The following is a 15282-nucleotide window of genomic DNA, read 5'->3' on the forward strand; positions in this document are numbered from 1 at the left end:
AAAAAACGTTGCAACTGACTTCTCATTTTCCAGACAGGAAGAAACTGATATCTATTGGGCCAGGTCTTACTTAAAACTTTTCTTTGGCTGTTTAATATTCTTTAAGCAGAGGAAGGACATGCCCCTGATCTCGGCGGATTCACTGAGCATAAATTTAATTTTTGATGATTTGTACATCTTTAAATATGTAAACTACAGCTGGGATATGTTAATGTTGCTTCTTGTCAGTATTATATGTTATTTCATTGAAGGATTTCCATTGCACCTTGCTGACACTGGGGAGACAGAAAAGAAGATGCAGTAGTAGCCTGAGATTTGAGAGGCCGGGTTTCAGTTCCTTGCTGTGTCACTCTTGCTATGTGTTTGTGTACAGTGCTTAGCACAATGGGCCTCAAGTCCTGTTTGGGCCTTCTAGGTACCACCTATAATATAAATATAATACGTTTACTGCAAGCTAAATGCGTCAGAGCTTGCATTTGGAATTTCTGCAAGCATGCCCCAAAAGTAAGCTTTGATATTTGGATTCAAAAGATTTGAATCAAAATACCCTTGGCTGCAGTTTGGTTCCAGATAAACTGTAATTTGCTATATTTTCACCCAGGTTTGAACTTGTGCCAAATGATTTACAGAAATGTTCATCCAGTTGTAATTAAAGCAACGTCCCTTTTATCATTGTATGTCTCCTCTCAGAGGCCATCAGTGTTATTTTATAATAATGGTGTCAGACGCAGATAACTAAATATCACTTGCTGATGTTATAAAAGAATGGAGAATACAAATGCAGGCAGAGTTGTTAAGCAATGAGATGGTGGTTTAATAATAGTCACTCTGTGGAACTATAACTTACATCAGATAAATCACATCGATAAAAACCTCTCTTTTTGGTACTTGCAGTCTATAAATACATCTGCCAATCTGATCCATGATGCTCTTCTTATTAAGCATGTGTGGGCACACTGCCTATTTTAAAAGTAAAGCATACCAGCAAACATGGACTTACACTATGGTGGAGGAAAATAAGCAGTGAAAACAAACTCTTTTCTTAAAACTCCTTTTCTTTAAATATTCTAGAATTGGTAGGGTTGCAAGAGCATAGAAAGGGCCAGATGGTGAATGGCTACAATGCAGGTATGCAAATTGGGAGGCCATGAGGAGTTTTTTGTCTCCCTTCCCACACCCTAGAGCAGTGGTCCCCAATGCGGTGCCCGCGGGCACCATGGTGCCTGCCGGGACGTTTATGTGCGCCCGCCTAGTGCCCAGCAGGGGAGAGAAGCCGCAGCCCAACGCCTGACGAGGACAGAGAACTCAGGCTGCGGACGTGGTGTTCTCTGTTCCTGGCAGGCGCAGGGCCCGCCTAGTGCCCAGCAGGGGAGAGAAGCCGGGGCCCCGCACCTGCCAGGGATAGAGAACTCCGGGGCTGCGGGTGCTGGTGTTCTCGGTCTCTGGCAGGTGCGGGGCCACGGCTTAAGCCGGAGAGAAGCTGCAGCCCCCACGTATGCCGAGGACAGAGAACTCCGGGGCTGCAGGCTGCGGGCGCCGGTGTTCTCTGTCCCCAGCAGGCGCGGGGCCCGCCTAGTGCCCAGAAGGGGAGAGAAGCCGGGACCCCACACCTGTCGGGGACTGAAAACTCCGGGGCTATGGGCGCCGGTGTTCTCTGTCCTCGCACCTTCTCTCCGGCTTCTCTCTTCTCTCTGAATTCACATATTATGTAATATTAAATATGATGTTTTTTGTATTATTTAATGTACAAATACAAAAGAAGCCTTGAAAAATTGTTGGTGCCCGCCACACTCTTCTGAAAACATGAATGTGCTATTGGCCACAAAAAGGTTGGGGACCACTGCCCTAGAGGTATCATCCAACATTTCAAGTACAAGGGCTGATCCCTGTTAGTGTTTCTGCAGGTTCTGGGTGGAGGGAGGAGAAGCAATAGTTCTGTGGGAAACAGCATGGTGCACTCTCCTAAAGGGTGGTGGTGTGGCTGTCCTGCCATAAGGCTTTTGTGGCACACTGCCTTTCAGAGCTTCTGCTAGAGCCTCTAACATGAGCTGGGATTGTAGGTACAATCTGGCTCTAAGGTTTCAACAGCTGTTTTCGCTAACAATAAGAGCATTTTTAATCTGAAGTTAAGTTGCCAGGTTTCCCATTAGAACTTTTTTTGTAAACTCGCTTTCATGCAACTGTCTCAGGCCATGTTTAATTTCAGTGTGGTGTGTAGTTGTGAGTATGCTGTGTATAAAGTGACTCAACATCTATGCCACATGTGACTAGTACTGGATACTTTAATCAGGACAAACAAAATCTGAGTAATCCTCTCAGGGGTGTGCCACATGCTTTTTATTATTAATGTGACCCCTGAAGTCATGATTAATGCATTAATCACAAACATATGATACCAAAGTGACCCATAACAAATGCATGACTTTATTGAAAAGACAATGCATATGACTGTGTGACCCCTGGTGGTAGATGCACAAACTTAACCTTGTAAGTTCTGCTCTCAGGGGCTGGAAGAGAACCTGAAATACCAGTTGAAGATTTGAGTTCCAAAATGCTAAACTACAAGAAGTATGTCCAATACAGCTGACCCCCTTCTCACTAGAACTACAAGGAGTGGCAGGTGCCCATTCACCCTGCTAAGCTCTATGGGCTGCTCTTGTTCCAGCTGCCCCTTACCTCTTTCATCTCTTCTCTGTAGCCACACGGCCCCAGATTCTCAAAGATATTTAGCCACCTCCCTAGATCCATGTGAGTTAGGCGCCTAAATACCTTTGAAAATCTGGGCCTAAGTAAGTAATCTGAGAGACAACAAACCTCAATATCCCTAGTAAATGTTTGCTAGAGTACTAATGGGGATTCTTAGCAAACACCCTTGCGGTTATGATGTGTCACTACCCTGAGCTTAGTTACAAGATGGTTTCAGAAGGTGGGGGAAATATTTTCCCTGACCATCCTCCCCTACGGGAGAAAGGAACTGGCTCATTCTGTTCTCTGTTACATTTTAACAAAGTGTGGCTAGGCAGCAGCCATAGTGTTTGACTTCCTGAAAAATCTGCTTGCGGAAGAAGCAGCCATCTTATTCAACATGAAGGTGTGGAATGAGAGGGGGTTCCTAGACAGACACTAACATGCAGTGAAGGGAGGAGGTGAACCACCAATCCTTTCAGCCAAAGGTGTTTTAGCTAAGTACTGATGCCTAGGACATAGGGTGCGGAGTGTGGATGACTGGGCAGGAAGGGAAGCGCCTGGCTATGTAACTGTATGAATCGCTTACGCCCATGCTTACAAATTCATTGTGAACATAGGCTAAGATTTGCATTTGCTTGAAAAGTTTTTCACTGAATATTTTGTAGGACTAAGGTGGTAATGTTAACAATTAACTCCACTTTTAGCTTCATGACATACTTTGAAATATACTGTAATAGTAATTTAGCAAGCTGGCTACCACCTGGAACAGCTGTGCTGTTTGGGACTGCGGTGCCATGGTCAAGTAGTTTAATCCACTGCAGTTATCTTGCAAAGACTGATATTTATAGGGTACTTCCTGAACATTTGCACCTCTCTTTGATGTCAGGACTAGTCATATGTTTCTTCGTATCATTTTAACATGATTTCTTTTTTTTCTTTTCTTTCTTTCTTTCCTTTAGCAAAATAATCTAAAATAATTTAGTTATTACCTGATTTATTAGGACTTATGAAGATGAGTGACAATCATAGAGCAAGCCAGGAAGCAGAATGTGGATTAATATTTAAAATTTAAAGAGATCTTTGAAATTTTGAGTTATTACTATTGCTATAATTTCATTACAACCAGCTCTATTTTATTATTACAACCCACATTGTTACAATCCACCTTTTGTTCTGCCAAATATTTTAAAACTTTTATTCCATTTTTGTTTATATCTAACGTTTATGAAAAAATCTTTTAAAATGTCTTTCAATTTAGATAAGTGAATGGGCTAGATCCCTATGTGGTGTAACTTAGTACATTTCTTTTGATTTATGCCAGCTAAGGAGGTGGCACAATATATACTACCCATAGAAGCCTGTATGTCATAAAGTGCTCTGAATATAAAACTGTCAGGCCACATTCATCTCTGGTGTAACCCCACTGAAGTCAAGAGAGTTACACCAGGGATGAATTTGACTCCTTGTTCCTTGCCTTTCAATTATATGAAAGCTAACTCTTGTTATAACACAGCATCCTAACCTATCATTCAAAATGCTCAGCTGCAAAAAAACAAAAGGCATTGTAAAGAGAGTGAGCAATAAAATAAGATGATTTTTTAAAATATTATTTTAAATTGTGTACCATTAACTAATCAAATATGCATTTTAAATATCTTTTTTTAAAGATGAAATACCCTACAGTTAATGTTAAACATACAAAAGAAGAGAATTTCCAAACATTAGCATACTTATAGACTTAAACAGGTGGAAAAATAAAGATGCCATGTGAGCAGTTACAAGGTATGAAATGTGCACAGTGGCAGGATAGTAATTTTAGATTATTTCTCTTCCTCTAAATTCACTCATAACTTGAACAGGATGGATCCTTTTCTTAGCAGAACCTTTTCTGACAGCTGCATAGATTTCCTCTGGCTTCTCTCTTTTAATCAGGGGCTTCTTTTCTGGAGCTTTCATCCTCCACATCACAACAGCATGTCGTGGGCCAGTAGGACTTTGAATTCTGATGATCTTAGTGGAGGCAATATAGGACATCTTCACTGTCTGCACCACAGCATTCATTAAGTTTTTGGCAGCCTGAATTAGTGAAGTGACACTATCCAACTGTAATGAGAAACATGGCTGTTAGCCTAGGAAATCAGTATGGCTTTAATCACAATATACACAGGAATAAACAACATTGTAAAAATAAGACTAACATAGTACAACCTGATTTCTTTGTTTCTGCCAGGAATGTTTGATCATTATATTCATGTTGTTCCTCTGCTCAGATTTAACAGATATAATGTAATTTGGTATGCTGGAATATAAATGTCTGTGAAAAATTTTCTTTTTTAACGTGAATTCATGATGGCTGTCTGCAGGGTATCATTGCACTTCATATTGATGGTAAAGAGACTACCTTACAGAAGACCAATGAAAGTGCTACGTGTTGATTCCTTACAATCCAGCACTAGACAAAATTCTCCAGTTGTTCCTACGGTATTTCAATGTCTCCCTTGCATGCTCCGGAGAAATGTAGGACTATTGTGACAAGTAAATGTATTCAGCAGGAGTATGGTATTTTTTTTTATTTTCTTTAGAATTTTCAAAGGAGACTAGGAGTTAGGTGCATAACTCCCATTGAAATGCAAAGGGAAATGCATGCCTAATTCCATTAGGTTTAGTTAAGAGAGAGAGGCAGCATGGTCTGGATAGGAAATAGAAAAGGACTAAGGAGACCTAAGTTCTATTTCCAGCTGTGAAATGTGTCCTTGGGGAAGTCATTTCACTCTTCTAACTCTGCGCCAGATTGGATGTTTTTCTAAAAGATATGCTCTAGTTGAAACAGGAATTATTTGGGGGAAGTTCTATGGCCTTGTTCTACAGGAGGTCAGACTAGAAGAGCAGACTGGTCCCTTCTTCTGGTATTACTTTCTGAAAATCCCAGCGTAAATAGGCAGAATGTACAGTATAACCCTTATCTTGTTGGCATATGTTGTCAGCTGTCTGTATTTAAAGAACTTTTGCCATCCCCATGCAAATTTTAAAGTAAAGGAATCTTTCATGAATACTTGTGGGCACTATAATAATTAAAAATCTGCTAATTAGGACAAGCCATGTCAGCGCTAACTAGCACATGTAGGTGGCTGAGAAGTCCTAGGTTCTGTTGTGTTGCATTGCAATTGCAAGTCAGGAAAGTTGTTACAGGCCAAACTGGGGGACACACACGCTTCTTGCTCTCTACCTTTTCCCCTGCAGAGCCAACACAGGCCCGACGTCTGTGAAAAACAGGGTGTGCAGAATTCCCTATTGACCATGGTTGAGCCTTCCATAGCAAATCAGGGCACTTGAGGAGTAAAATACTGGACCAGGAGAAGTGTCGCCTGGTTAGGTGATATGTTTACAATTTCATTTCTTTTTCTATGGGAAATAGTTTATAACAGAGCCAGATAACAGCTGGACAATACCATATTTCATTTTGAGTGTGATCCCCTTGCTGGTGTTAAAATTCTTTAGTATTTATTTCCATGAATTAAAGATTCTTTCTGCCTTCAACTTAAGCTGTCTTTGTCATATTGCAACAGTGCATTGGCAAGGGATACATATACTGTATAAATCAGATCAGTGACCTGAATGAGTAACTTTTATCTTCAAGGAAGGAGCCACCATGTTCATATTTAATTGTAAGGCTGACAGTTTCAATTTGGAACTCATCTCCATTTTGAATAACCCAACGTAAACCTTGCTTTCATTTTTTACCCTCCAATTTACCTGAGTACTTATTATTTTTGAAGTTTGGTTGCTAGTGAGGCAGCATGGCATTTTATGACAGACTCTTTATTGCAGAAACATTTAAGGAATAGAATTAACAATGTCCTATTCAGATTGCCAAAATGCGAATAGCTTGAGTTTTAAGGTAATGCATAGCATGCTGCAAAGGGAAAATTTTCCTTATGACATATTGTGATATAGGTTGATAGGATGGTTTGTTTCAGATTTTTCTTGTGCGTATATTAGTGATGAGAAAACCTAACAAGGTCTATATAAGAATTTTAAAAAATTACAATTTTGGAAGACACACTTTGGAAGCGCATTCTTTCTTCCTGATCAGAGAAATTTTTCTCCCTTCTCCGAACAAAATCTCACCCATAGAGGACATTCAATTTTAGTGTGGTCTCTGGTCTGAAGTTCTATCAGGATGCTCTATTAAAATTCCTTCAGCAGCCAGGCTTTCCTTGATACTTTTGAAATTTGGAGATTTGACAAAATGGATTTTAGCAAACAGGAGCCTTTAATCCCACTCTCCCACATTTATAGAATAGTTTGGTGTGAGGAGAGTGTGTGTATAGGGTTCGTAACCAAACCCGAATAATGGCTGAGTTCATTTGGGAAATGAATGAAGACCTGAATCAGTTGAGCAAGCCCTATAGATAATCACTAGTTCATGGTTTCTCTGTTTAAAAAAAAAAAAGTTCTTCTTCATGTGCTTGTTCATGTCGATTCCAATCAGGTGTGTGCATGTGCACAGTAACCGGAAGATTTTTCCCCAGCAGCAACTGTAGGGTCGACCTGGGCACCCCCTGGAGTCGTGCCTTCATAGCGCCTAATATAGAGCCCTGCTACCCGCCAACCCCTCAGTTCCTTCTTACCTCCAGTGATGGTAGCTGGAAATTCCTTTGCTCTTGCTCCGGCAAGTGATCTAGCAGTTCAATTCCTGTTGTACTCACCTTGTTTATTCCAATACTGTAGTTTAGTATAGTTAGTCAATTATAAGTTTCATTTATGGGGGTTTGCCCCCCCCCGTTTCTCCCCCTTATTTGTTGCTTTCGGTGTATGCTGCAATACCCGGGCTTCAAGACCTGCAAAGACTATGTGAAGTGCATGCCAAAAAGTGACCCCCACACACACACCTGTTTACACTGTCTGGGTGAGGGTCACAACAAAGACCGCTGTAAAATCTGTCAGGAATTTCCACCAAGAACCCTGAAAGAGGGAGAACAGTGGCTTAAAATCCTCTTCGTGGAGGTAGCTCTTTGACCGCAGTTACACCCTGGTGCCGGGGATCCCACCACCACATGTCTTCTTCACCGCGGAGCGCACCGGCACCCTCTTCAAGAGACCAGGTGCCAAAGAAAGACAGGGCCAAGAACTCTAGGCACCATCATGGAGCATCTTGGGACCGGTGCCGAAGGCTGGAGTGTCCCCAATTGGCAGTGCAGAAGAAGAAGAGGATCAAAAGGGGCTGATCCCCTTTGCCTAGATCCAGAGACCAGCCATCAGTGGCACCACAGTCCACTCGGATAGTCTGCCGCTTCCTTCCACTCCTGAAGTGTTTGAGGCAGCACAGGACCTGCTCAGACTCATGGCGCCATTCTCGCCCCCGAGACAGAAGGCATTGGCACCGCAGACTCTATCCCGTACTGTGCAGTCGAAGGGAAAGCCGGCTATGATGTCGCGCCTCTCCCCATTGCCTTGGTAATCACAGACACCAGTGTCTCCACCTCTCCACGTTGAGAGGTGCAGTGCTGCCCTGGTCCTCGTATTCCAAGACCTCTGAGTTGGACTCGTACCACTTCAACTATAGCAGGAGCAGAAGATCAAACTCAAGGCACCACAAGAGGTCCCAGCTGATGCAGTGGGCCCCTCAATGGCAGAACCCAGCTCAGTGGCCCTTCTGGACTCCATGGGCTTTTCACCAAGCTCAGGGTTGGAGCCATGGATCTCGCTCGGATGCTGCTTCAGTCGCGTCTGCAACCTTTGTCCCACCCAGTCCAGCGACTGAGCAGTTACCTCTGACATCGATGCCGGCACCGCGGCACCGTTGTTGACATTGTCACCAACTGTGGCACCACCTTCGAGAATGTCCTCAGCACCGGAGGTGTCAGAGGCTCAGGTTATGGCGCCAACTGTGCCCTCAGCACTGACTACAGCTCTGGCACTGATGCCCGACACCATCTGTGCCGACGTCGATTACCACCATGGCGCAGACACACCATCACACAGCGCTGCCAGCACCAGTGTGGGGGCCGACGTCTGTACCTGTGTCTTTCACGGTGCCGAGACCGGACCATCCCACCACTGTCCCCACCAGCTTAAGAGATCCCTCTGGTGGGGATGGAAGGGACAACCACCTCCCTAGGTGGCCTCCTCATCTTCCCCAGACGAGGTGCTTGCAGGCACTGCCATTGCCCCAGCTCTGGAAGACTACAGCGTATGGCAGCAGTTGCTGCGTCGGGTTGCACAGGGTCTGGTGCATTAAGGCGGAGGAAGTTGTAGATGATGCAGATCCTATGGTGGACATCCTGGCCCTTCCAGTATCGCATTACCGCTAATCAAAAGTATCACTGACATGACCAAGACCCTGTGGCAGACCCCGGTGGTACTCGGTGGTACTCGGTGCCCTCCAAGGGCTACGAACATCTATACACACACCCACAACCTGACTCTCTAGTGTTGGATGCTGCTAACCAGTGAGAAAGGCAGGGTTTCCAGGGCCCTTCCCCCAAGAATAGGGACGCAAAGGAAAGGGACCTATTTGGGCAGAAGGTATACACCATGGGAGGACTGCACTCTGCATTTCCAACCAACAGGCCATCATCAGCAGGTATGCCTACAATACCTGCTCAGCGATGGCTAAGTTTATGGAGTTACTTCCCTTGGACTCCCGGGCTGAACTCTCGGCTTTGGTCAAGGAGGGGAGAGTGATCTCCAGGGCATCTCTGCAAGCAGCACTTGATGGGGCAGATGCTGCCACTAGAGTCATGGCTACAGGTGTAGCCATGAGAAGGGGCTCATGGCTCCAGGTCTCAGGTCTCCCCTTTGAGGTCCAAGAGACCATACAGGACCTGCCTTTTGAGGGTGAGACTCTGTTTTCAGAAAAGACAGACAAAAGGCTAAACAGCCTGAAGGACTCTAGAGCCACCCTCAAGGTCCCTGGGCCTCTACATGCCTTCCACTCAGCGGAGACACTTCTGGCTGCAGCCCACTCAGAGGTTCGGTCAGCAGAACCACCAAGATGGCTCCAGAAGGCGGAACAGAAATGGCAGGAGAAGGCTGCGTCAACCTTCTGGACAAAGCTCTGGACAACCAAAGCCGTCTTTGGGACCTAAACCTGCCTTTTGAAGGCACAATCGAGGACGGTGCACCACACCTGGAAATGGATCCACCCCTCTTTACCTTCTTGTCCCGACTATCCCCTTTCTATCGTGCCTGGTCCCTTATTACCTCGGACTGATGGGTGCTCTGCTCAGTAGAGAGGGGATACCTCATCCAATTCTGTGACCTCTCACCCTTCCACCCCCCTTCCCCATCCCTCTTCAGGGACCCTTCTCACAAGCAACTCCTTATCCAGGAGGTGCAGTCACTCCTATCTTTAGGGACAGTGGAGGAGGTTCCTCAGGAGCATAGGGCCGAGGGCTTTTATTCCCAGTATTTCCTAATACTGAAAGCCAAAGGCAGCCTCAGGCCCATCCTGGACTTGTGGGAACTCAACAAGTTCATAAAGAAACTCAAGCTCTACATGGTCTCTCTGGCCTCCGTCATTCCCTCATTGGATCCAGAAGACTGGTATGATGCCCTTGACTTGAAGGATGCCTATTTTCATATTATAATCACTCAGCCCCATAGAAAGTACCTCAGGTTTGTGGTGAACAACGCCCATTACCAATTCATAGTTCTCCCATTCGGTGTGTCAGCAGCACCTTGGGTTTTCACCAAGTGCATGGCAGTCGTCGCTGCGTTTCTGTGCAGGCACCAGGTTCAGGTGTTTCCTTACCTCAGTGACTGGCTGATCAAGGGCCACTCCAAGACCAAGTGGAGGCTCAGGTCAAGTTTATCAGAGCCACCTTCGTCAACCTGGATCTCCTTTTAAATGATGTGAAGTCCATTCTGTCCCCCATCCAGAGGATAGAGTTTATATGGGCAGTATTGGACTCAACCCATACCCACCGCAAGCAAGGTTTCAAGTCCTCACCGATATCATTCGAGGCATCAGACAGTTTCTCACTACCACAACAAGAAACTGCCTGAAGCTTCTGGGTCACATGGCGGCTTGTACCTATGTGGTGCAGCATGCCAGACTCAGGCTTCGATCTCTTCAGTTGTGGCTGGCATCAGTGTACCGCCCGGCCAGAGACAGCCTGGACAGGATAGTGACCCTACCTCGCCTGGTCCTCAACTCCCTCCTGTGGTGGCTCAACCCTCAGGAGGTATGCTCAGGGGACCCATTTGCCAGTCCGCAGCCATCCCTGTCTCCAGTGATGGATGCGTCAGATGTGGGCTGGGGAGCACATCTAGGAGACCACAGGACTCAAGGTCTTTGGTCTCACGCAGATCTGGTTCTCCACATCAACATCTGAGAACTGAGAGCGGTGCACCTGGTGTGCTAGGCCTTCCAGGCATATTCAATGGGGCAATGTGTATCAGTCATGATGGACAACACCACTGCAATGTTCTGTATCAACAAACGGGGGTGCACGCTCCTCTCCCCTGTGCCAGGAAGTCTTCATGCTGTAGGACTTCTGTGTAGAACGTTCAATATATCTGCAAGTGTCGTATCTCCCTGGGGTACAGAATGAGCTTGCGGACCACCTCAACAGGTCCTTTCACGGCCACGAGTGGTCCCTTCGCCCGAATGTCGCGATTTCAACCTTCCAGGGGTGGGGCTTTCCCCAGATAGATCTATTTGCCATGCAACACAACAGAAATTGCCAGCAGTTCTGCTCCTTCCAGAATCACAGCCCGGGCTCCAGAGTGGACGCATTCCTCCTCCACTGGGGAGGTTGTCTCCTATATGGCTTTCCACCCATACCACTTGTTCACAAGGTGCTCCTCAAGATCTGGAGGGAATGAGCTCAGGTTATATTGATAGTTCCAGCATGGCCCCGACAGCACTGGTATACATCTCTCCTAGACATGTCCATGGAAGCCCCAGTCACCCTGCTGCTCTTCCTGGACCTTCTGACGTAAGATCATGGTCGTCTTCAACATCCAAGCCTCGACTCGCTTCACCTCACAGCATGGAAGCTCCATGGTTGAACCCGATGGAGCTTTCCTGTTCAGACCAGGTTAGACAAGTCCTCCTTGGCAGTAGAAAACCCTCTATGAAAGCCACCTACCTTGCCAAGTGGAAGAAATTTTCAATCTGGTCTGTGCAACACCATTCGGCCCCGACGCTGGCCCCAGTGCCACTTATTCTGGACTACCACCTCCATCTGAAGCGGCAGGGGCTTTCGTTATCATCTATAAGAGTTCACTTAGCTGCCATCTCAGCCTTTCGCCCAGGCCAAGAGGGCTGCTCTGTGTTTGCTAGCCCTATGGTCAGCCGGTTTTTAGAAGGGCTCGACAGGCTATATCCTCGTGTCTGACAGCCTCTCCCAGCCTGGGACTGCAGCCTGGTCCTTTCTAGACTAATGGGACCACCCATTGAGCCCTTGGCAACGTGCTCCCTCCTCTATTTCTCTTACAAGAGAGAAAGGTGTTCCTGGTGGCGATAATCTCAGCCAGGAGGGTGTCTGAACTAGGGCCCTAATCTCAGAGCCCCCTTATTCTATAAGACAAGGTGCAGCTCAGACTCATCCTGCTTTCCTCCTGAAGGTTGTGTCGCAGTTTCACATCAACCAGGACATCTTTCTCCCGGTATTCTACCGTAAGCCGCATTCCAGCTGCAGGGAGCAGAGACTACACTCTCTGGATGTCCACAGGGCACTAGCCTTTTACATCGAGAGAATGAAGCCATCCAGAAAATCGTTCCAGTCATTTGTGGCAGTGGCAGACAGAATTAAAGGTCTGCCTGTGTCGTGAATATGCATTTCATCATGGATTACATCCTGCATCTGGGAATGCTACAAGCTGGAGGGAATTCCCGATCACTGCGCACTCCACCAGGGCGCAGGCTTCATCAACAGTGATCCTGGCACAGGTCCCCACTCAGGAAATCTGCAGAGCAGAAACATGGTCCTTTATCCACACTTTCACCACTCACTATGCGATTATTCAGCAGGCCAGAGATGATGAGGCCTTTGGATGAGCAGTGCTCCAATCAGTGGACAAACTCCAAACCTACCTCCTGAACTTGGGCTTGTGAGTCACCTGATTGGAATCAACATGAACAAGCACTCGAAGAAGAAAAATGGTTACTCACCTTCTTGTAACTGTTGTTCTTCAAGATGTGTTGTTCATGGCCATTCCAATACCCACCCTCCTAACCCTCTGTCAGAGTAGCTGGCAAGAAGGAACCGAGGGGATGGTGGGTCAGCAGGGCTCTATATTGGGCGCCATGAAGTTGTGACTCCAGGGGGTGCCCAGGCCAACCCTACGGTTGCTGCTAAGGAAAAATCTTCCAGCTACTGTGCACGTGTGTGCGCACACACCTGATTGGAATGGACATGAACAACACATCTTGAAGAACAATAGTTATGAGAAGGTGAGTAACTGTTTTTTCCCCACAGTATATGATACTAAATTGTTTTTCTAATTAATGTGCTTCAGTATAAATATATTGATTAGCAAATTCAGTTTATCACGTCTATGCTCCAGAAAATGTGTAATAACTCAACATAGTATGTATAAAATCATTCTTTTCTGCAGCACATGAAATGTTCAACAAAAGATGGTTGCCTAGGATTTCTTGTTATGATTATAATAAACCCATGTACTTTTTGCATGACAAATTGGAGTATTTTAGGCTTATTATTTAACGTATCAAATCTGTTTCTAAGGAATCATTTATCTTGGCCCTCTATCCTAGGCTTCTAAGCACAGTATACTTCTCTCCAGGCTATTATTATTTACACAATTCATGAAACTGACTGAGTCCAGAGCACAGGTTGCACTCAAAACCAAAAGCTCATTTTAAGCTATATATTTCACACATCTCTAGTCTTGAGTTAATAACTGGTTACACTTAGATTTCTTGTCATTACGCTGCTGGAATATCTGAAGCCTGCAGCCTATTGCTTGTGCCACAGCCCTAATCCTGTCAGTACACTAATTTATTTCCTTTCCAGCTTCCAAACTGTTAAATATTCACAGATACCATACTGTCTATACTAGTGTCTGAGGGAACCTTACTCACCGTTTCACCTGAACATCTCTCTCCTCTCTCATGATAGCCACAGAATGAATTAATTAATGAAAGAACCTGTTTTAATGATCTGCCCTCTATTACATTTACAAGCAGCTCTGAGGGACAACACTGACCATCCATGCTATTAATGGCCTGCTAGGACTTTACAATCTAGTCTTCAACAATTGATATCATGAATCCCAAAAACTCACTTCTCTGGCTTTGTCCTCACAGGTACCACCAGTAAATAGAGGGGCTGCGACCAATTAAATAAAAGTAAGGACAGCTACAGGGCTTGTGACAGAATTCTCAGTCATAATCAGAGACACTGGCCTAAGAAGTAAAATTCTCAAAAGCAACTAAGTGACTTGAAAACCTAAGTCCCATTTTCAAAAGTGGCCTAACTCCCAGGCACATAAATACATTTGAGGATCTGGGCTTTAGGAGCCCAAGTTTCGCTGAAAGTCATTGGTTATGTCAACACTGCAGTCAAAGGGCTGAACAATCCTGTCCGGGACCCTGGGTATGTACTGGAGCAACTAGCTCATGCTGCTGCAGCTTCACGGCTATTATTTGAGTTAGCTAAATGAAAGCTAGGTCTGTATGTCTACACATGCTGTGGTCATACCTCTGAGGGCAGCGTAGGCCTACCTTTTGGCTCCTAAGACACTTTTAGAAAATTTAACCCAAGAGTTTTTATGTTGCTGTGTGAGAGGCAAAGAAAGGTTTCTTAACTTCTGTCATAGCTTTCATGAAGTGCCATCCTATTAGGAGTTGGTTGAGAATAATGTGCTAGATTCTCTCCTGTCGAACTCCAAAAGCAACAATTTTAATTCTTGTTTCCATGGATCACTTCTCAAAATGGACAGAGACCTTGGTATTCCCTGATTCCCCTCACTAGAGAATTGTGTTCAAGAAACTAAACTTTCATATTTAAAATAACAAAACAGATTTCTAGCCCTGCTAACCTTTTAAGTGTAAACTGAGTATAAAATACAGTAGTGTCTTTCTGAGCCTGCAGACAGCTTGTATCAGCAGCTCAGAGACATGCATCCCAATGCATTGTAAACTGTGAGATTCAAAGATTACAGGTTAAGGGCCAGCTCCTCACCTGGTGTACATTGTCACAGCATCATTGCTTCAAGGCTGTTGTACACAAATACAAATACCAGAACCTGTGCACCTCCCTGGTGAAGAAGCTAAATATTAAACTACCATTAAGCCTGTTTAAATTAGTTGCTTTGGTGTATTTGTCACAGCTTAGGGAGATAGAAATCTCCATTGCATTTACTGTGCCATTGGCACCTCAGCACAGGCAACTTAATTTTAGCAGGTTTACTAATATGTCCCTTTAGGATATCACCGTTATTTGCAGCATCCTAGTGTCAATACTTTCACTTAGTTTCCCTGAGGCACCTCACACCAATCTGGAAAATACGGAGTCTGAAAACAAAATTAATCATTTCTATCAATTGAACTTCAATGTCATGGAGAGATTTTTTTAGGGGAGGCTTTATCTAATAAAAGTCAGGCCACACATTTAACTT

At 45.0% G+C, this 15282-nt stretch overlaps 1 protein-coding gene across 12 annotated transcripts in view; it reads right to left on the reverse strand.

The window, feature by feature from the left end:
• Positions 1-2322: 2322 nt before the first annotated feature.
• CTNNA3 (catenin alpha 3) overlaps positions 2323-15282 on the reverse strand; it is a 939042-nt gene continuing 926082 nt past the window's right edge. For all 12 annotated transcript variants that reach the window (XM_065553430.1, XM_065553429.1, XM_065553433.1 and 9 more), the window contains one exon: positions 2323-4791. In XM_065553430.1, coding sequence (XP_065409502.1) covers positions 4504-4791 — 288 coding nt within the window. In that variant the 3' untranslated portion in view covers positions 2323-4503. The remainder of the gene's footprint in view (positions 4792-15282) is intronic.

Source organism: Chrysemys picta, chromosome 7, assembly GCF_011386835.1.
Source record: "Chrysemys picta bellii isolate R12L10 chromosome 7, ASM1138683v2, whole genome shotgun sequence".
Lineage (NCBI taxonomy): Eukaryota > Metazoa > Chordata > Testudines > Emydidae > Chrysemys > Chrysemys picta.